Source organism: Bos grunniens, chromosome 29 (genome assembly GCF_055505025.1).
Source record: "Bos grunniens cultivar Pamir isolate PY7600 chromosome 29, Bosgru_T2T1.0, whole genome shotgun sequence".
Taxonomy (NCBI): Eukaryota; Metazoa; Chordata; class Mammalia; order Artiodactyla; family Bovidae; genus Bos; species Bos grunniens.
Genome location: NC_141193.1, coordinates 50,579,710 through 50,599,719, shown reverse-complemented (window position 1 = coordinate 50,599,719; position 20,010 = coordinate 50,579,710). Strand labels below are relative to the sequence as shown.

Below are 20,010 nucleotides of genomic sequence, written 5' to 3'. Positions count from 1 at the left end.
AATGCATGAAAGTGAAGTCGCTCAGTCGTGTCCGACTCTTAGCGACCCCATGGACTGCAGCCTACCAGGCTCCTCTGCCCAGGGGATTTTCCAAGCAAGAGTACTGGAGTGGGGTGCCATTGCCATGAATCTGTCATAATTTTATATATATATATATATATATATATATATATATATATATATATTCCTTCTCTCTCCTGGCTTCACTTTCTTTTTCTTACCTATTAATAGATCCCTTCCCTCGAATTAATCCTGTGACACTACCTTAAATTCTTGTTCAAATAAGGTGAGATACCTAAAAATATACACAGAAAAACCTAAGCAAGGTTCACTGGCAGTCTGTCGTATCAGGAGAGGGGGAAAAAGTAGTAGATTGGAAACATGATTAATGTATCACAGTAGATTATTTTAAGAGTACTGCAACTGGTAAAAAGTTAATAAAGCAAAACTGTGTACTCTTTGGGTACCACACACATTTAAATCTTGGATTATCATATTCATTTTCATTCTGTAAAGTTAGTATTTCATCAAGACTATTTGAATGGTGAATTTAGGTTTTTTTGAGAGGTAGAGATTTGGACTCTCCTATCTTGGAATGTTTTATTTTTATTTTTTTTCCCTTAGGATAATAAAAAAGACTCAATATAGTATTTACCTCCAACAAGCTCCTCTAGACTTGGCACATGAAAAGAATATTCAGCACAAGCCATCTTCTTTCTTCCTTAGGGGACAAGGCACAACCTTTAAAAGAATAACATAGCTATTGGGGAAAAACTCGTCTGAACCAACTAAGTCCAAGATGGCAAAAGATTCAACTTCCAGTAGACCTTGAGCATTAGTTGTAAAGCATTAGCATCTAAATGGCACACCCACAAGCACCATAACCACAGAAGGCCAAAAAGTGGGTGGTGGCCCAATTCCCGAAAATCTCTGCTCCAAATAGTTGGAATAATCCTCCCACTTGTTAGCCTGCGAAGTTACCCAGCCCATAAAAACTAACCACCCTACATTTTGGGACCTCTAGCTTTCTGAGCTGGCCCACACTGTCCATCTTTCTTCCAAGGCCATCTTGCTTTTTGAGACAGATGGCATTCTGTTTATGAAATTAGTTCAGTTCAGTTGCTCAGTCGTGTCTGACTCTGCAACCCCATGGACTGGAGCACGCCAGGCTTCCCTGTCCATCACTGAATGTTGAGTTTTAAGCCAACTTTTTTACTCTCCTCTTTCACTTTTATCAAAAGGCTCTTTAGTTCTTCTTCGCTTTCTGCCATAAGGGTGGTGTCATCTGCATATCTGAGGTTATTGATATTTCTCCCAGCAATCTTGATTCCAGCTTCTCCTTCATCCAGCCCAGCATTTCGCATGATGTATTCTGCATATGAGTTAAATAGCAGGGTGACAGTAAACAGCCTTGATGTACTACTTTCCCGATTTGGAACCAGTCTATTGTTCCATGTCCAGTTCTAACTGTTGCTTCTTGACCTGCATACGGATTTCTCAAGAGGCAGGTCAGGTGGTCTGATATTCCCATCTTTTGAAGAATTTTCTACAGTTTGTTGTGATCCACAGTCAAAGGCTTTGGCATAGTCAATAAAGCAAAATTAGATGTTTTTTTCAAACTCTTGCTTTTTCAATGATCCAATGGATGTTGGCAATTTGATCTCTGGTTCCTCTGCGTTTTCTAAATCCAGCTTGAACATCTGGAAGTTCACGGTTCATGTACTGCTGAAGCCTCACTTGGAGAATTTTGAGAGTTACTTTGCCAGCGTAGAGTATGAGATGAGTGCAATTGTGCAGTAGTTTGAACATTCTTTGGCATTGCCTTTCTTTGGGATTGGAATGAAAACTGACCTTTTCCAGTCCTGTGGCCACTGCTGAGTTTTCCAAATTTGCTGGCATATTGAGTGCAGCACTTTCACAGCATCGCCTTTTAGGATTTGAAATAGTTCAACTGGAATTCCATCATCTTCACTAGCTTTGTTTGCAGTGATGCTTCCTAAGGCCCACTTGACTTCACATTCCAGGATGTCTGGCTTTAGGTGAGTGATCACATCATTGTGGTTATCTGGGTCATGAAGATCTTTTTTGTGCAGTTCTTCTGTGTATTTTTGAAATGTCTCTGTAAATAAATCTACTTCCTATCACTTTGTCTCTCACTGAGTACTTTCTTTAGATAAGACCTAAAGACTTGAGCTTCATTAAGTCCTGAGTGTGTGATCTCAAAAGACAGTGGGTTGAAGTCCCAACCTGAGTTGTGAGAATTCATGAGGATTTACAAGATAAAGCAAGTGTAGATTAATGATTGCACGAGTTCACATTGCACCAAGCATGAACATCTAAAGCTCTGGAAATGAAAGAGTTCAGTTATATACGGAAGGCAAAAGGGCATTTAGGTGTCTGTCCTCACAGAAAGGCAACCACAGCTTTTAGTATTTAATAACTGGAATGAGAAATGTCCAAGTAACCTCTTTTAATACTAACACCTTAAATAGCTGACATTTAAATAGACAAAAGGAATACCAAATCAAGAGGGCACATGATTCATTTTTCTCCAGTCATGTACCTGGACTGAACATGCATCTTTCTAACAGTTGGTTCAAGGAAGATAGATGCTGAAGCAAAGGTAGGTAGTTGCTAAGGTTTATGAGTAAGTGTTTAAGTGGTTGTAGAATAAGAGTTGGTTGTAGGATGTTCAGGTACTTCTATAATAGATCATTTACTTGTGTTTTCTATTTTGTACTTGACAATTAGGCTAAAAATTAAATGAGTTTCTTACACTATCACTTTTACAAGAGAAAATTTAAATTACTAAGAAAAATGGCAATTTCTACAAATGATTAGCTTTTGACATTCGAATCATTTCATTTACAAATAAACTTTTTTTTTTGGTAAACAGCTTTAATGTTCAATTATTCTGATAACTAATGAAGTATAATTTGATTTTTTAAAAATATATGCTAAATATTTTACAATAATTAGACATTTATGCAGAGATTAGTATCTTACCTCAAGTGTACAGGTGATGAGGTGAGCAAGCAGACAGAGTTAAATAAAATGTGAGCCAAAAAGCACAAACAAACAAAAGTAATACTAGGTGGGTGGAGAAATCCCACTCTAGGCCAATCACAGCAAGGAATAAAGACAAAATTCTTAAGGGTGTTTCTAAGAACACTGTTGGATTTCTCATTAAAATTGTTAATGAATACCTCATTAATCTGAATACTGTCTGACATATCATTACTGATAAGTCACTTCAGTCGTGTCCGACTCTGTGTGACCCCATAGATGGCAGCCCACCAGGCTCTTCCGTCCCTGGGATTCTCCAGGCAAGAATACTTTAGTGGGTTGCCATTTCCTTCTACAACGCATGCATGCATGCATGCTAAGTCGCTTCAGTCGTGTCTGACTCTATGAGACCCTATGGACAGCAGCCCACCAGGCTCCTCTGTCCACAGGATTCTCTAGGCAAGAATACTGGAGTGGGTTGCCATTTCCTTCTCCAGACATATCATTACTTACTAAGTAAAAGGTGGTCCTTTGGCAACATTTGAAATACTCTTCCAAATTTTTTTTTAATTTTCAAGATTCATAATTTTCTTAGAAACTGGATTGCTAATTTTGACAATAGTTTCAAACAACACATCCTTCACAAACATACATTTAAGACCTGACACTTCTTTAGTACTTGATCAAATACCAAAATTTATTACCCTGTTCCTCGGTCCATGGGATTCTCCAGGCAAGAATACTGGAGTGGGTTGATCCCCTTCTTCAGGGGATCTTCCTGACCCAGGGAAGGAACCTGGTCTCTCACACTGTAGGCAGATTCTTTACTGAGTTACCAGGGAAGCCCTTTATTTACTTAATATGCATAATTTGGTCTCCCAAATAAAATGTAAACTCTTGATACTGGGCCCCAAACCCTATTCATCATATTTTAATTACTTCAAATATATTTTCTTTTTGGCAGCAACATGCCACTTGCAGAATCTTAGTTCCCTGACCAGGGCATCAAACCTGAGCCCTCAGCAGTGAAAGTGAAGCTTGGAGTCCTCACCACTGGACCTCCAGGGTGGTGGTTAGGTGCGTGCATGCTCAGTCGTGTTTGACTCTTTTGTGACCCTGTGGACTGTAGCCCACTAGGCTCTTCTGTCCATGGAATTTTCCAGGCTAGAATACTGGAGTGGGTTGCCATTTCCTCCTTCAGAGGAATCTTTCAGAACCAGGGATCAAACTTGAATCTCTGGTGTTTCCTGCATTGGCAGGTGAATTCTTTACCTCTAGTGCCACCTGGGAAGCCTGTGGACCTCCAGGGAATTCCCTAAAATATATTTTCAAATTGAAATAAACTATAATTGTTTAGGAATAAGCCATTTTAACTTTTGAAATAATTTCAGATAGAAAATACATACAAAGAAAGAAGTACATACAATCTTGTATACACTTCATGCAAGGGCTTCCCAGATGGTGCTAGTGGTAAAGAATCTGCCTGTCAATAAATGCAGGAGACACAAGAGACATGGGTTCAATCCCTGGGTTGGGAAGATCACCTGGAGAAGTGCATGGCAACCCACTCCAGTATTCTTGCCTGGAGAATTCCATGGACAGAGGAGCCTGCAAGGCTATAGTCCATGGAGTCACAAAGAGTCAGACATGACTTAAGTGACTTAGCACACATGAACAAGCCACAGAATCTTAGTTCCCTGACCAGGGATAGAACCCAAACCCCCTACAGGGGAAGCATGGACTCTTAACCACTATACCTCCAGGGAAGTCCCATCATCTTACATACATTAAAAAAAATTTTTGTTTTTCTTTTGTTTTGCAAATTATTTTTCTCTGTGTAATAGGCTCCAGTTTCATCCACCTCAGTAGAATTGATACAAATGTGTTCTTTTTAATAGCCAAGTAACATTCCATTGTGTATATGTACCACAACTTTCTTATCCATTCATCTGCCAATGGATATCTAGGTTGCTTCTATGTCTTAACTATTATAAACAGTGCTGCAATGAACATTGGGGTACACATGAAGTAAGTCAGAAAGAAAAACACCAAAACAGTATATTAATGCATATATATGGAATTTAGAAAGATGGTAACAACAACCCTATATGTGAGACAGCAAAAGAGACACAGATATAAAGAACAGACTTTTGGACTCTGAGGGAGAAGGCAAGGGTGGGATGATTTGAGAGAATAGCAGTGAAACATGTATATTATTATGTGTGAAACAGATCACCAGTCCAAGTTCCATGCATGAAACAGGGCCCTCAAAGCCGGTGCACTAGGACAACCCTGAGGGATGGGATGGGGAGGGAAGTGGGAGGGGGGTTCTGGATGAGGGACACATGTACACCCATGGCTGATTCATGTCACTGTGTGGCAAAAACTACCACAACACTGTAAATTAATTAGCTTCCAATTCAAATAAACTAAAAAATAAATAAATAAGAAAATTTTACAAGTGCAAAAAAAAAATTTTTTTCTTGCCCATCATTTATTTTTTAACATTGTTTCCTTTCACAATATAGAATATTTATACATACACATTAAGATACTTATACATACTTGGAAACAAGATATAGTGACACTTAAATATTTTAATTTAAATTTAAGTTTATTTAGCAAATATAGCATTATTAAATATGAATATATATATATATCTCTCTCTCAGATGATAGCCAAAACTTTAACTCTCTGTATCCAGGAGCAGTTTACTTGGTGATAATAATTAAAATAAATGGCTACCATACAGAATTAAAAGATTTATTCTAAAATGGAAAGCAAATGTCATTTTTATTTTTTTCTAAAATATTTATTTGGATGAGTTGGGTCTCAGTTGCATACACCCTAATCTTGTCAGGAACCCCACCCTTTTTGAAATTTTGCAGAAGAATGCAAGACTGCTATTGCCATGACATAACAAGTCACATGCTCCTGACTTGACTACATTGTGTGTTAGTCGCTCAATCAGACTCACTGCAACCCCATGACTGTAGCCCACTCAGCTCCTCTGTCCATGGAATTCTCTAGGCAAGAATACTGGAGTGGGTTGCCATTCCCTTCTCCAGGGGATCTTGCATAACCTCTCCCTAATACCCAGGGAGAGGATCACAGGTCTTGAGGCACTAGCCTACTGTGTTCCCTCTATGCCTGCCAAAGAAAGCAAGCCTCCATTTCCTTCGCCATAACTGTCTCCGTGTTTCTGGTTGGCATCAATGCACAGAGAGTCAGGATTTTGGCAACAAATTCTTGCTTCCCATTCACATAAATCATTTAGGTCCTTTGGCATCAGTGCACAGAGAGTCAAGATTTTGGCAACAAATCCTTGCTTCCCATTCACATAAATCATTTAAGTCCTGTGAATGTAAAATGCTGTTGGACCCACAATCCAAGAGAGTTCACTGAGAATCAAATTCCCTGGATTCCATGGAGTTGGTAGAATGAGCACGCATCAAGAAGTAAATCAAGAAGTGAAATAAAGACAGGGGTGTTAGTTTTGTTCAGTGTTAGAGTGAGAACAAAATACATAAGCCTAATTTCAGTGATTCTGCATATAAGCTAAATCTTATGTTTGTATTTAAAACTGGTATTACACAATATAGAGTGGTAAATCTCGTGCTAATGAATTAACCTTTTAATTTCTCTTGACAATAAAGAGCAAATTAATGCTATTATTAATAATATAGTGATTAATAATCAATAAAATAGCATGATTAATAATGCCCTTGATAATAATAGCAAATTAATGCTATTAGTTAAAACATCATGACAAGTTGAAAGAGATACTACAGAAGAAATGAGACAGCTTATATCTTAGTAGCTTTAATGGCACTTTCCCATTGAATTTTGAACAAGGGACACTGCATTTTCATTTTGTACTGAGCTTCACAAATTACAGAGGCAAGTGCACTCTGGAAATATGGCAGGGGATAAGGCATGCAATCCCTGTTCTGGAACTTACTGTGCTTCACAAACCCTACAAGAGTTGACTATCTGTGCCTGGAATTGTTCAACATTTAGAGCAAAATTGAGTAAAGAGGCTAGATTACCTTTCAGATCAATTCAATCCTAACATGATACTATCCACAAAATAAGACTAAACTGCTTTCCTGGTTTTATTATATGATACAAGAAGCTGAGGATTTGATTCCTGGGTCAGGAAGATACCCTGGAGGAGGAAATGGCAACCCACTCCAGTTTTCTTGCCTGGAAAATCCCACGGACAGAGGAGCCTGGTGCTACACAGTCCGTGGGTTCGCAAAGAGTTGGACTAGAGATCAAGCCAAATCATTCCTTTTTTTTAAATTTTTTTTTTCAGCTCATTCCTTTTTGTAAGTACTTTGGGAAAAACAAAAAACATCAAAACTAAACTAGTTTAAACTTTTAGCTTTTTAACACAGTAACCATTCAGGAAACAGTGGAAACAGTGGCTGACTTTGTTTTTCTGGGCTCCAAAATCTCTGCAGATGGTGATTGCAGCCATGAAATTAAAAGACGCTTACTCCTTGGAAGGAAAGTTATGACCAACCTAGAGAGCATATTCAAAAGCAGAGACATTACTTTGCCAACAAAGGTCCGTCTAGTGAAGGCTATGGTTTTTCCAGTGGTCATGTACGGATGTGAGAGTTGGACTATAAAGAAAGCTGAGTGCTGAAGAATTGATGCTTTTGAACTGTGGTGTTGGAGAAGACTCTTGAGAGTCCCCTGGACTGCAAGGAGATCCAACCAGCCCATACTAAAGGAGATCAGTCCTGGGTGTTCATTGGAAGGACTGATGCTGAAGCTGAAACTCCCATACTTTGGCCACCTGATGCGAAGAGCTGACTCATTTGAAAAGACCCTGATGCTGGGAAAGATTGAAGGCAGGAGAAGAGGACGACAGAGGATGAGATGGTCAGATGGCATCACCAACTCGATGGACATAGGTTTGGGTGAACTCCAGGAGTTGGTGATGGACAGGGAGGCCTGGCCTGCTGCGGTTCATGGGGTCACAAAGAGTCGGACACGACTGAGCGACTGAACTGAACCATTTAGGGAACTGAGAAAACGAACAACAAAAATCCGTCGCGGGTGTCTGCTGTGATCTGTTAAGCAACTCCTGTAGGTAACAACACGAGTTCGAAGGTGGAGCAGGGAGCTGGGAGTGCTTGCGTAACAGAGGCTTCCAGTACAAAGGTTACACATTTTGAGTCACGGTCAAGGTACGATCCTCTCACAATTTAACGGAGAAGCGATTTCTGAAGGCAAAAGCGGACACAACACGACAAAACACACCTGGCCAGAGACACACACTCGCACATCCCCCACAAGACCCGCAGTGACTCTGGACAGTTATAGGAAACCTCAGCAGAGGTGAGGCCACTGGGAGCAAGTCAGGCGGAGTGCCTGTTTCCTTGCAGTTCACGTGCATTCCACCCGCCTGACCCCACAATTTATTCCCGAAACGTTGGCCTAAACGTCCTAGGCTATTCCACTTACCTAGTCTGTTAGAGAAGCCTACATCAGACGCCTGCTCTTACCTCATTCAACTCCGCCTCTTCAGGATTAGGGCGTCCAAGGCTCCGCCCACTGGAATCGGCCCTCCCAACGCGGGGATAAACATGGCGCCCGCGTCGTGCCACCTCCCAGCTCTCCCGTTCATCCCGGAGTCTAGTTGTTATCGCGAGACTTCCGCCCCACTATTAACTTGGGCGCGCGGCGCGCCCAGCCTTTCCTCCCGCGCGACGGCGGAGGTTGCCTACAGTGTGCCTTTCGGAGTGCTATGGTCGGTAGGTTGCTGTTCGCAGCAGAGGCCCGTACCACGAGCCAGCGCAGGTTGGTATGCACCATCCGTCTCTGGAGGGGTCGGAAAGAGGACATTGGCATCTGGGCCTTGTGGGCGGCGGAGGGGTAGCTCTTGTGGCTTTTCCCGGGCCCGCGGGGCGGGGCGGGGTGGGGTCCAGCCGCGTGAGTTGGGCCCTAATGGCGGAGGGCCCGCGGTGGTTGTGGACTGCAGGCCTAGGGCTGCGCTGCTACCGTGGCCCGAGCGTGGCCCGTGAATTGGATGTTAAAATGGAGCATAAGCAATGCTTATTCTCTAAATGGCGGTTGAGTGCGAGGTAGCCGTTGCTGACGCATTCTCGCCCGAAGTGGGCGCCTCCTGGAGACGCTTGCCCCAGGATCGCGCAAGGCGCTGAGGGGAAGTTGTTCGCGGCCGCGTGGTTTGGTCAGCAGAGTTACCGACTAGAAAGCAGCACTTCCACAGGATTGCTTTCCAGATTTCCCCAAAGATTGTGTTAACTTTAATTTTGATAGTGCGCTCAGGTACACCATCGCTGCCATTGGCTCCACTTAAGTATCTGCCTATAAAGCCGGAGACCCGGGTTCAATCCCTGGGTTGGGAAGATCTCCTGGAGAAGGAAATGGCAACCCACTCCAGTATTCTTGCCTGGAAAATCCTATGGACGGAGGAGCCTGGGAGGCTGCAGTCCATGGGGTGGCAAAGAGTCAGACACGACTGAGCGACTTCACTTCATGACTTAGATTTTGCAAAGCTTGAGATCTCTGTGACCTATTGTTTTCCTGTATTTGAAATATATCGCTCTTAAAATGCTAAAAACTAAGAACAGTGGGAGAATGATGGTATCCTCTATAAGGGAGGTTGAGAAGACTCTGAGGGATGGTATGAGGTGGGAGGGGGGGTTCAGGATGGGGAACACGTGTACACCTGTGGCGGATTCATGTCGATGTATGGCAAAACCAATACAATATTGTAATTAGCCTCCAATTAAAATAAATTTAAAAGAAATAATTTTGCCCTAAATACTGTATCCAAGGAAGTGAAAAAAAGACAAAGGGCATTGTCTGCAAACCTTTTATTGAGAACTTGGAGAGTTCAGAATTTTTAATACCCCAATAGTAAATCCCAGACCAGGAGTTTGGATTTTTTTCCTTGCTATACTGGGCCACACATAGTAGTTAACTTATGCTGTTGAACACTGATACTCTTCATTGCACATTACTATGGCTAAGGGTTAAAATTACATTTTGGGAAAGTTCCTTGATACTGTTGGAAATTACCTATTCTTCCGGAATCTTATTCCATTGGACAGATGAAGGAGGCAAAACTGAAACAGAACCCGTGAATCAAATCTCTAGATTTTAGAATTGATCTGAATTTACAGTTACTACCAGAAAATATTAAAGGCTTTGTAAGTGATATGGCCTTAATTTACATATTATTTACATAACTCACAGCTACATCAAAATTTGCATTACTCTGATTACTAACTGTTGGCATTAATTTGTTCAGGGAAACTACACCACTACACTAAAATTTACCATATTTTATATGGTCAGAAATCTGTTCAAAGCAAAAGATAATTTGAGAGGGACTTGGATCAAGAATGGATTCTCTTAACTATACAACAGCATGTGATTCAGCTGTGGAAACTGAGAATCAAAGGTAAGTGCCTTTTTAAAAAAAAAAAAGATTTTTCCTGGATAAGAGACTGGATGCTAATATTTACTGTATTTGAATTACTGGGAGGGCATAAATCATTGTCAGTAATGAGTGGTGGTAAATGTAATTTTCAAGAATTGAAACAGAAAAGGAAAACTTGGTTTGGACAGGCCTTTGAAGTTTTTGAACTAAGAAGACGGGTATTAGTCTTGCTTTCAAATCAACTTGTTCTCATTGTTTCACATTAGCAAGGATGCTGGCTTATGTATTACGATGAAATGTGTCTAGTCTAAATCATTGATCTCACTGGGAAATCACAAGCATTTCTAGTATATTCACATCAGATACCTCTCTACTAAGATACTCTTGTTTTATTTAGAGGAGGCTTTGTCCTATTTCGTTTAGGATCTAGCAGTGGACAGAATACCTTTATGGAACTTACATAAAGGAAGATCACCATGGCAGTGGCATTATGGCCCACTTTAGCAGTTTGTTAGTACTGGGCCCATCTTTTAAGAAATTATTCTAAGCGTGTTTTCCTGCTTTGATTTTAAAAACGTATATTATTGGTAATAAATATTCAGTAATTTGAGAGGGTGTGATTAATCTTTCCCTGTTTTCTAGTGACAACTCTTCCTCTGGTAGCAGCTTATTTAAAACTCAGTGTGTTCCTGTCCCACCTAAACGGAGGCAAAGAAACACTATTAGAAAATTCGTTCACATACCCAAAAATACTCAAGCAACAGAGTCATCTAGTGACTCATCTATAGAGCCAAGACCACTGACTTTAAAGGCTATTTTTGAAAGATTCAAAAATAAGAAACGTAAACGTAAAAAGAAGAAATACAAGCCAACGGGAAGATCAGTGGGAAGACCAAAAGGAAGGAGAACCACTAGATACTCACAAATTACTGAGAAACAATTTAAAGACAAAAGACCTGGTTTCCCATTTTTAGAATCAGAAAATGGAAGAAAACCATTACCTTGGAGAAAAATTTTAACCTTTGAGGTGAGTCATTATATATGCTCATACACAGCTTAAATGTGTGAAATGAACTGTTGGTCACTTTCAGAATTTAGTTAACACCTGGAGCATGCAATTTGTAACTTTGATAATACTTCTTTATCCTGACTATACTGCCACTTAAATGCCACCTCCATCCTTCAGTTCAAAGTTGACTTGGGCTTCTGGAGGTAATCTTCACTGGTTTGGGTGGATATATCTGCATGTAAAGTGCTCCAAGGATGTTTTTATACCTTGCTCTTACAAAACAGGTTTTAAACATCATTCCTAAAACTCAAATAATGCTTCGTTGTTTTACTATAACCTAAGTCAAACCCACACCTGACTTTCGTGTTCAGTGGCTTTAGTAGATTTCATTTCTGAAAGAATCACCTGACAGGTCAGCCAGTTCATAGCAGTAGACTCAAAATATTTGAATTTTAAGTGACTACATAATCTGTCAGACACAATTGAGCGACTTCACTTTCACCTTTCACTTTCACACATTGGAGAAAGAAATGGCAACCCACTCCAGTGTTTTTGCCTGAAGAATCCCAGGGACAGGGGAGCCTGGTGGGCTGCTGACTGTGGGGTCGCACAGAGTCTGATGACTGTAGCAACTTAGCAGCAGCATAATTTGATGTCACTTGTTCTAAAATCTGATTTATTGGAAAGGATTAGTAATTATTAACCTTTTATGTTTAAAGTGACTAAAAAAGATCTTTCAATTTGCATTAAAAAATAAGTCTTTAGAAGCATCCAAACCATATAGAAGATTTGTGCTTGTTTTTCTTGGTGTACCAACTTTGGTAACTCGCTCGGTAGAACAGTGAATTCTTTTTATAAGCAGTGTTTGATAGGGGTGATCGCCATATGGCAGAGTTAGAGCTTCCTTGTTACAGAACATAAGCATCTATCTGCTAAGCTGTGGCAGAAAAATTTTTTTTTCCAAGTCTGTGACTGACAACAGGATGTTCTGGTATATAGCAAGCAGTGGCAAGAGGATTTTTTAACTACCTTGAAAAACTGAAGTATGAATACTACCTCAAGGAATCCTTGAAACAGATGAATGTTGCTGAAGATTTAGAAAAAGACGACCTCGATAGTCGAAGATACAGATACTTGGATGATGACGGATCTCTCTCTCCTATTGAAGAGTCAGCGTAAGTTCAGACATTGGAACAATTTTAAACGTTGTGTTTTTAAATTTTTATGTTGCTCCACATTATACTATCAGTTTGTTTAGATTTTGATTTAATAGTTTAAAATTCATATTAAATGTTCAGTTCAGTCGCTCAGTCATGGCTGACTCTTTGGGATTCCATGGACTGCAGCATGCCAGGCTTCCCTGTCCATCACCAGCTCCCAGAGCTTGCTCAAACTGTCCATCCAGTTGGTGATGCCATCCAACCATCTCATCCTCTGTTGTCCCCTTATCCTGCCTTTAGTCTTTCTCAGCATCAGGATCTTGTCCAAGGAGTTGGTTCTTTACATCAGGTGGCCAAAGTATTGGAATTTCAGCTTGAGTATCGGTCCTTCCAAGGAATATTTAGGACTGATTTCTTTCAGGATTCACTGGTTGGATCTCCTTGCAGTCTAAGGGACTCTTAAGAGTCTTCTCTAACACAACAGTTCAAAAGCATCATTTCTTCAGTGTGCAGCTTTCTTTATGGTCCAACACTCACATCCATACATGACTATTGGAACAACCATAGCTTTGACTAGACTGACCTTTATCAACAAAGTAATGTCTGCTTTTCAATATGCTCTCTAGGTTGGTCATGGCTTTTCTTCCAAGGAGCAAGCATCTATTAATTTCCTGACTGCAGTCACCATCTGCAGTGATTTTGGAGCCCAAGAGAATAGTCTGTCACTGTTTCCATGTTTCCTCATCTGTTTGCCATGAAGTGATGGGACCAGATGCCATGATCTTTGTTTTCTGAATGTTGAGTTTTAAGCCAACTCTTTTCTACTCTCTTTACTTTCAAGAGGCTCTTTAGTTCTTCTTCACTCTCTGCCATAATGGTGGTGTCATCTGCGTATCTGAGGTTATTGATATTTCTCCTGGCAATCTTGATTCTAGCTTATGCTTCTTCCAGCCTGGCATTTCTCATGATGTAGTCTGCATATAAGTTAAATAAGCAGGGTGACAGTATACAGCCTTGACACACTCCTTTCCCAATTTGGAACCAGTCTTGTTCCATGTCCAGTTCTAACTGTTGCTTCTTGACCTGCATACAGGTTTCTCGGGAGAAATTCATTAATTCTTTAAGGATTAAATGTTACTTAATAAGTATTCATACTTAAATTTAATAGTGATAATCAACTGGTATTGCGGGTTCAGTTGTATGTCGTAACAGTATGCTATGAATTTATTGTCATCTGAGTGATAATGTTTTTAATATTGCAGAGCAGAGGAGGAGATTGCAGCAAACCTTGAACATGATGAATGTGATATTAAGTTGGTGGTAAGTGACATTTTTATTCCATTTTGTTTTGGGAGGGCAGGAGTTGACAAAGGGAGATTTTCATCCTGTAGTGTTAACTGTCTAATTTTAGAAAGCCTCAAAGCCCTTGGTGCAAGAAATGTGAGGATAAAAATGAGAATTTTATAGATAATTGAGAACATCAATTAGCAGTACTGTGTCAATAAGTGTCAAGAGTATTGTAAGTCTTCATGTGTTTTATTGTTACTAGGATATCAAATAAGAAAGAAAAAATCCAAATGTAATTTTCAAGTTATTTTAAGTAACCTAGTTGTATGTAATTACTAGTGCAGTGAAATTGGTTATATGTCTTACCAATACTTCTTATGCAGGAGAACAGTTATTTCATAATAAGTTCTGAATTTCCAAAGAAGAAGCAGAATGTACATTTGGATCAAGAAGAATATACTGAAGAAACTGCTTTGCTTAAAAAGAGAACATCAAAATCTAAACACTGGATAGAGGACAAAATGGCCTGAAGAGAGATAAGATTATAGAGGACAAAATGGCCTGAAGAGAGATAAGATTATAAATACCAGACAAGGTAAACAGAATAAAAGCAAAGATAAGTGTATATATATATATGCCAGCCTTAGAAAAAAACCCTGTAAGAAAATAAAGAATACTTAAACAGATTTGTGAAACTCCTGAAGTAGTTATTATAAGAAAAATTATGTAGAAAAAAATTGAGGCTGTTACTGCAGAGATTGACTTGACAAATAATAAACAAAAGTCCTACTGTTTTTGCCTATGATGGTTTATTTCTAGGTAAGAGAACTTAAAGGTACCATTTTAACACTGAATCAAATAACAGATTGTAATCTTGAAAAGTTTGCATAAACAATGATTTTTTTTCCACCTACCCTCCTTAGGTAGGGTATCTACAATTTCCTGTTTTTGTTTTCTTTAGACAAGTTTAGTGTGAAATGCTGAGTACTGTAATAACTTAATTTTCCCTTCCTAATTACCTGTATTTCAAATATCTTTTTCATCACCACATACATAATGCATTTTACAGTAGCACTTGTGTTTGTTTTTGTTTAATTTGTAGACAAAGACTTACAGACAAGTGCGAAAGTAAATCCTCTTTTGCAACCCACAACTCATTGTTCAGTATGAGTTTTGATACAGATAAGAAGGAACATGATCCATAAAATGGATGTGTATTGATGAGCATAAAGATTGCTTCCAGGGCTGTAAAGCTAAATAAGCTTCTAAATTACCAGCTATATTGATCCTAGTACTCAGTTTTAATGTTGACATAAAACAAACAAAGATGGGCTTCTTTTTTTAGGCTTTTATCTTCGGAATACAGTATCTGGATTTTGCAAAGATAAGTCTAATGCTTTAGGTAAGTTTTGTTCAGATTTGTGTAAATATGATACATTGTCAGAACTTCTCCAGAGGTTTAATTTTTGAAAGCCATTTTTGCCAACTTTAAATTTCTATTCATTATGTAATTTCAGAAAATGCATCTCAGGATTGGCATGTTTTATAGTGACATTGTGCCAGGACTTGCTTGCAGGAAGGGGTCCCAGAACTATAAGCTATCAGAATCTTGGATATTCCCTCTTCAAGCATATGAATTTTTAATCTTCTAATACCCCCTGTACATTTAAAAAATTGAAGCATAGTTGATTTACAATGCTAATTTCTGCTGTACAGCAAAGTGACTCAGTTATATAATTTTTCTCTTATGATCTATCACAGCATATTAATTCCCTGTGCTATATAGTAAGCCCTTGTTTATCTTATGAATTTGTATCTGCTAATCCCAAATTCCCAGTCTGTGGCTCCCCCACACCCCCACCTCTTGTCCAACCACAAGTCCATATCTGTTTGTTTCATAGATCTGTTCATTTGGGTGGTAGTTTAGATTCCACATGTAAGTGATAACCTATTTCTGACTTAGTTTGCTTTCTATATCGCTAGATCCATGTTGCTGCAAATGGCATCATTTTCATATTAATGGCTGAGTAAAATACACACCCCTCCCACACATCTTTATCAGTTTATCTCTCAGTGGACATTTATGTTGGTTCCATATCTTGGAACAGTGCTGTAGTGAACACAGGTACACGTATCCTTTCCAACCATGTTTTTCTTTGCGTGGGATTGCTCATCATATGGTAGCTCTCGTGTTTTCTGTAGTGGCAGTACCAATCTACATTCCCACCAACAATGTAGGAGAAGGTTCCTTTTTTTTTCTCCAACACCCTGTCTGGCATTTATTATTTGTAGACTTTACGATGGCCATTCTCACCAATGTGAGATGGTACTTGATTATAGTTTTAATTTGCATTTCTCTATAGTGATGAGCATAGAACCCACACCCCCTGCAGTGGAAGTGCTAAGTCTTAACCAGTAAACCACCAGGGAAGTCCCACAATATTTTGATGCATATACTAAAATGAAGTAGAAGATTATATAGTGTAATGTTAGAAATGACTACACAGGACACATAATTTCATAAATCTGAATGATATACAAATGCCAAATTTGTCCTCAGGGATCCCCAAATGGTCAGAACATCAGGCATATTAACATTTTTCTGTATTTTCATAATTGTTATCAATGAGAAAATATTTTACATTTTAGTTCTCAATTTAAAGGCAAAAATTCATTTAAATAGTTTTGCAGTAATCTGGTAATGAAGTTGTTAATAATAAAGCTTAAATTTACATATGTAATTTTTTGGTTCAGCTGTAATAGCTATTTGGTACTTTATACTATCTTTCCTAAGGATTGATTTTAAAATACATGTCGTGATTAATTCATTGTATGATTTCTTTAAATTACTTACTTTAAAATTAATTAAACAATGATTAAGCATTGAGGTCTATCCCGATGGGGCTTTTTCTATAAACCTACGTCGTTGGAAACGCCTCATAGAGTAACTATGTAGTTTCCTTTACTCATAGAACTACCTGTTAGATCTGTGGGAAAAAACTACAAGACATAGCTGCCAATTAAACTATGAAAAACCTAACAGTTTTTTTTTTAATCTTAGGTATTGGCATATCCCAATGATCTGTGTCAAGTTTTAGGGTGGGATAACTTAGGTGAGTTTTAGTTAGTGACTATAATTTGGGGGGAGGGGTTACCATTCCAGTTCAGATGATGAATTTAATGTTCAACTGCTGAATGATACAGATATGAACTAAAACTTAATTCTGATAGAGCTGAGTATAACAAAATATTTAAATAAGCATATATTTAAGTTTTTTAATCATGAGTAAGTAACCCATAATCTATTATTTGGTATCCACAGGAATTAATATGATTTGAACTTGGTAAGTTTTTGGTAAGTAGAATATTTAATTTCTATTCAAATAGGATTCAGAAGTTCTGAAAACAATGAAATTTTGAGTATGGTATTCCATTACTGTTGTGACTGCTAGTTATTTAGGTGTAAAACAGGATTATCAAGATTTTGGCCAAAAATTTGCTGAAATACTTGTACTCATTGGAAAAAAAGGAAGACACAGCATATGTAGGGCATGAAATGCCCTGGTCCCTTGTATACTTTATTAAACTAGTATGTAAATAGCAAGTGTGATTGGATAGTTTCCTACATAAGTTTTATAGGTATAAAGAGGGTAAAAAGGTAACGAGTTAAGTTTATAATTTAAGAGTTAATGTAGTTGGTTGCTTGCTGGAATGACAAGAAAAAATTATTTCACATGTTAAAAAAATAGAGGTGTGTGTGAAAGTAAATTTCTCAGATAGTATCATTACAGAATGAGGTTGGAGTGGTTCCAGTTCAATCATAATTGCACTGCATGGTATCTGCATTCAGCAGTTTGTTCCTGCTGGCTGTTCAAAAGACAGTGCGATATAAATTCAGTATCTGGCATCGTTGGTTTTTTTGCTTTGTGCATGTTAGACCTGGTATTTCTACTGATACAAGTATCCTTTTAGTTTCTTATACTGGTCAGTTTGACAGAATCTTCAAAAGTAACTAATACTTTTTTTTCCTACGGTTGTCATTAAGAACTAGACAGATCCCATCTCCTGACCCTAAACAGGTATTTTGCTTTTCACTTTCTGTTGCTTTTAGCAGCTTTCCTTTGCTGATAGCATGCTTAGCAAAGCAGAACTTCTATACAGGTGCTGCTGCTAAGTCACTTCAGTCATGTCTGACTCTGTGTGACCCCATAGATGGCAGCCCACCAGGCTCCCCTAGGCAACAACACTGGAGTGGGTTGCCATTTCCTTCTTCAGTGCATGAAAATGAAAAGTGTGCTCAGTTGTTTCCAACTCTTAGCGACCCCATGGACTGTGTAGCCTGCCAGCCTTCTCTGTCCATGGGATTTTCCAGGCAAGAGTACTGGAGCTGTACAGGTGCAGAAGAAGCTTTTTGCACATTGTCTTAAGCTTGGGAAACTTATTTACAAAGCCTCATTCTACTGAAAATGGGCACTTGTTCATGGTGTCCATAAAACTGTTAATGTGGCTACATTGAGAACACAGGTTTTGCTTCCATCACTGTACTTTTATTGCAGTGGTGACAATGAGACCTGTAACATTTTTTTTTTTTTGACTAGGCTCATGAGTAAAAATTGGATATAATATGGCTTTTCAATATTAGGAAAGATGAAGGAATAAACACAATTGTACTTGCTATATTTAACTTCTAGGATCCTACAGTAAACTGCTTGAGGAAATTGGGTCTTTGAAGATTACAGGTAAGATTTTCATTTTTTCCCCCTTGTATTTAATGCAAAAAACTAGACGTTAAACAGCCCATTACGTGTTCCACTGTTTTTTCAGGGATGTTATGATGATGGGCAAATTGTTCAACTGCTCTGAATGGGCTGAGTGAAAATAGCCTTTCTGAACATCCACATTAAACTATATATTAAAACATGAAAGCTCTAAGATTAAAGTTGCCTGAGGACATTTATATTTTGCAACAAAGTTTAGGTATGAATGAAAATGGAACCGAATCAGTCCCAGTTATTGTTCAAATCCTTTTCTGTAGGTGGCAAACTTTGAAGTGAACTCCACTGAAGATCTAAGAGGCCCAACTAAAACAACGTGGCAGGTAATTATCTGTCAGATTTTGATGGTCATTACCAAGGCTTTTAGAATGCAGTTTCTAATTCGCTGTGGACATGACCGTAAAACAAAATCCCAACTAGGTTTTTCTTCCTGCTACTTTGTTAGCATACAGCCTGTTGGGAACATTTTATTAGCCTTAATTAACTACTTGTGAAAGTCAGCACTGTTCTAGTATAAATAGAACACAGCCATTTTTCTAATTAGCTTTTATAATACGCAGACATTGCTAGTCTATGCCTAGTACTGAAGAGTCTATGCCTAGATTGCTGGACTTGTTTTCTAGTTTATTACTGGGGTAGTTGGCTTCAGAACTTTACAGGACCATCTCTGAAAATGAAACCTTTAATATTTCTGTTATACAGGCATCACAGCTGTGGATTGAGCAGAACTTTTTGAAAGGTATGTACACATTAGAGAAATAATTTTTGTAGGTCATTTCAAAGAGGGCTGATGGGACCAAATCCTGGAGCCCTTAACGCTGTGACCAAAGACTGAATTCTCCATTGGATATAATAGTCACTCGATAGTGCTATGTTTTCCTGATGGAGATACAAGCCACTCATATCCATGACAGGTGATGTGGGAGAGTGTAAATACAGTCTTCAAAATTTAACCAGTATCTACTCTCCTTCAGGGCTACCTTGAAGATGACAACCCTGGAGGAGCTATGGTGATTGGCAGTGGAAAGAATCAGGACGTGTGAAAAATCCTTAAAAATTTATTGACTTAAATAACTTTGCCTATGTTAATGAATAAAAAGAAACCTTTCGTGCAGAAAGTCAGCATATATTTCTGGCTCGAAGCTTCTCTAATGTTTTCTGTGGAGGAAACAATATCAGTTATTATTAGTATCAGGCTCCGATGTGCCTTAGACATGAAAAGTTGGGGGTATGTATGGGATGCTGCTTACCTTATGAAATTCTTTTGTCCTTGCTCTGTTTTGGGCATGTGCATCTTGCTTTGCTTTGTCTTCCTTCTGCTTTCTCATTTCAGCTAATTGAAAGTATAAT

At 38.7% G+C, this 20,010-nt stretch overlaps 3 protein-coding genes and 8 non-coding genes across 79 annotated transcripts in view; 9 read left to right on the top strand and 2 right to left on the bottom strand.

Annotated features, from left to right (window-relative positions):
• BKGD (beta-keto-L-gulonate decarboxylase) overlaps window positions 1-8,667 on the bottom strand; it is a 24,401-nt gene extending 15,734 nt beyond the window's left edge. For 3 of the 7 annotated variants that reach the window (XM_086384009.1, XM_086384013.1, XM_086384015.1), the window contains exons 1-2: window positions 8,485-8,537; window positions 656-741 (exon numbers count right to left, since the gene is read on the bottom strand). In XM_086384009.1, the coding sequence (XP_086240135.1) occupies window positions 656-710 (55 nt within the window). In that variant the 5' untranslated portion in view covers window positions 711-741; window positions 8,485-8,537. Of the gene's footprint in view, window positions 1-655; window positions 742-3,006; window positions 3,031-8,484 lie in introns of those variants that run through there. The other 4 variants (XM_086384011.1, XM_086384014.1, XM_086384016.1 and 1 more) reach the window with 4 other exon arrangements.
• TAF1D (TATA-box binding protein associated factor, RNA polymerase I subunit D) lies at window positions 8,592-19,778 on the top strand. Of its 14 annotated transcripts, none has more exons than XR_015157661.1 (14): window positions 8,592-8,820; window positions 10,298-10,450; window positions 11,072-11,456; window positions 12,438-12,613; window positions 13,861-13,918; window positions 14,269-14,480; window positions 15,231-15,287; window positions 16,947-16,998; window positions 17,208-17,229; window positions 17,931-17,964; window positions 18,577-18,624; window positions 18,921-18,983; window positions 19,363-19,399; window positions 19,635-19,778. XR_015157661.1 is itself a non-coding variant. In XM_086384018.1 (6 exons), the coding sequence occupies exons 2-6, from the start codon at window positions 10,392-10,394 to the stop codon at window positions 14,413-14,415; spliced, it is 825 nt and encodes a 274-aa protein (XP_086240144.1). In that variant the 5' UTR covers window positions 8,592-8,820; window positions 10,298-10,391; the 3' UTR covers window positions 14,416-14,679. The 14 variants fall into 14 exon arrangements, 1 of the variants encoding a protein (XP_086240144.1); XR_015157659.1 differs by having other exon boundaries at window positions 17,208-17,240; XR_015157666.1 differs by lacking the exon at window positions 16,947-16,998.
• Window positions 14,956-15,082, top strand: LOC147342655 (small nucleolar RNA SNORA40). Its single transcript, XR_015158216.1, has one exon. It is a non-coding gene; the product is annotated as a small nucleolar RNA SNORA40 (small nucleolar RNA).
• On the top strand, window positions 16,768-16,898 carry LOC147342654 (small nucleolar RNA SNORA18). Its single transcript, XR_015158209.1, has one exon. It is a non-coding gene; the product is annotated as a small nucleolar RNA SNORA18 (small nucleolar RNA).
• On the top strand, window positions 17,048-17,118 carry LOC147342653 (small nucleolar RNA SNORD5). The gene has a single exon (XR_015158213.1). It is a non-coding gene; the product is annotated as a small nucleolar RNA SNORD5 (small nucleolar RNA).
• LOC147342652 (small nucleolar RNA SNORA8) lies at window positions 17,711-17,847 on the top strand. The gene has a single exon (XR_015158210.1). It is a non-coding gene; the product is annotated as a small nucleolar RNA SNORA8 (small nucleolar RNA).
• LOC147342651 (small nucleolar RNA SNORA1) lies at window positions 18,334-18,467 on the top strand. The gene has a single exon (XR_015158208.1). It is a non-coding gene; the product is annotated as a small nucleolar RNA SNORA1 (small nucleolar RNA).
• On the top strand, window positions 18,710-18,782 carry LOC147342650 (small nucleolar RNA Z40). The gene has a single exon (XR_015158207.1). It is a non-coding gene; the product is annotated as a small nucleolar RNA Z40 (small nucleolar RNA).
• On the top strand, window positions 19,006-19,128 carry LOC147342649 (small nucleolar RNA SNORA32). The gene has a single exon (XR_015158205.1). It is a non-coding gene; the product is annotated as a small nucleolar RNA SNORA32 (small nucleolar RNA).
• Window positions 19,430-19,556, top strand: LOC147342648 (small nucleolar RNA SNORA25). Its single transcript, XR_015158211.1, has one exon. It is a non-coding gene; the product is annotated as a small nucleolar RNA SNORA25 (small nucleolar RNA).
• The window catches only part of CEP295 (centrosomal protein 295), a 54,898-nt gene continuing 54,590 nt past the window's right edge, over window positions 19,703-20,010 (bottom strand). For 48 of the 50 annotated variants that reach the window (XR_015157651.1, XR_015157643.1, XR_015157644.1 and 45 more), the window contains 2 exons: window positions 19,911-20,010; window positions 19,703-19,818 (listed from right to left, as the gene is read on the bottom strand). Coding sequence is in view for 32 of the 50 variants with exons in the window: in XM_086383974.1 (XP_086240100.1) it covers window positions 19,780-19,818; window positions 19,911-20,010 (139 nt within the window). In the remaining 18 variants the exon portion in view is untranslated. The other 2 variants (XM_086383975.1, XR_015157649.1) reach the window with 2 other exon arrangements.

Bases quoted from the DNA above. Each gene is read 5' to 3' on its own strand.
- TAF1D (XM_086384018.1), top strand. From the start codon at position 10,392: ATGGATTCTCTTAACTATACAACAGCATGTGATTCAGCTGTGGAAACT. The intron at 11,457-12,437 runs GTGAGTCATTAT...TCTGGTATATAG, and splicing joins GAAAAATTTTAACCTTTGAG to CAAGCAGTGGCAAGAGGATT. The intron at 13,919-14,268 runs GTAAGTGACATT...CTTCTTATGCAG, and splicing joins AATGTGATATTAAGTTGGTG to GAGAACAGTTATTTCATAAT.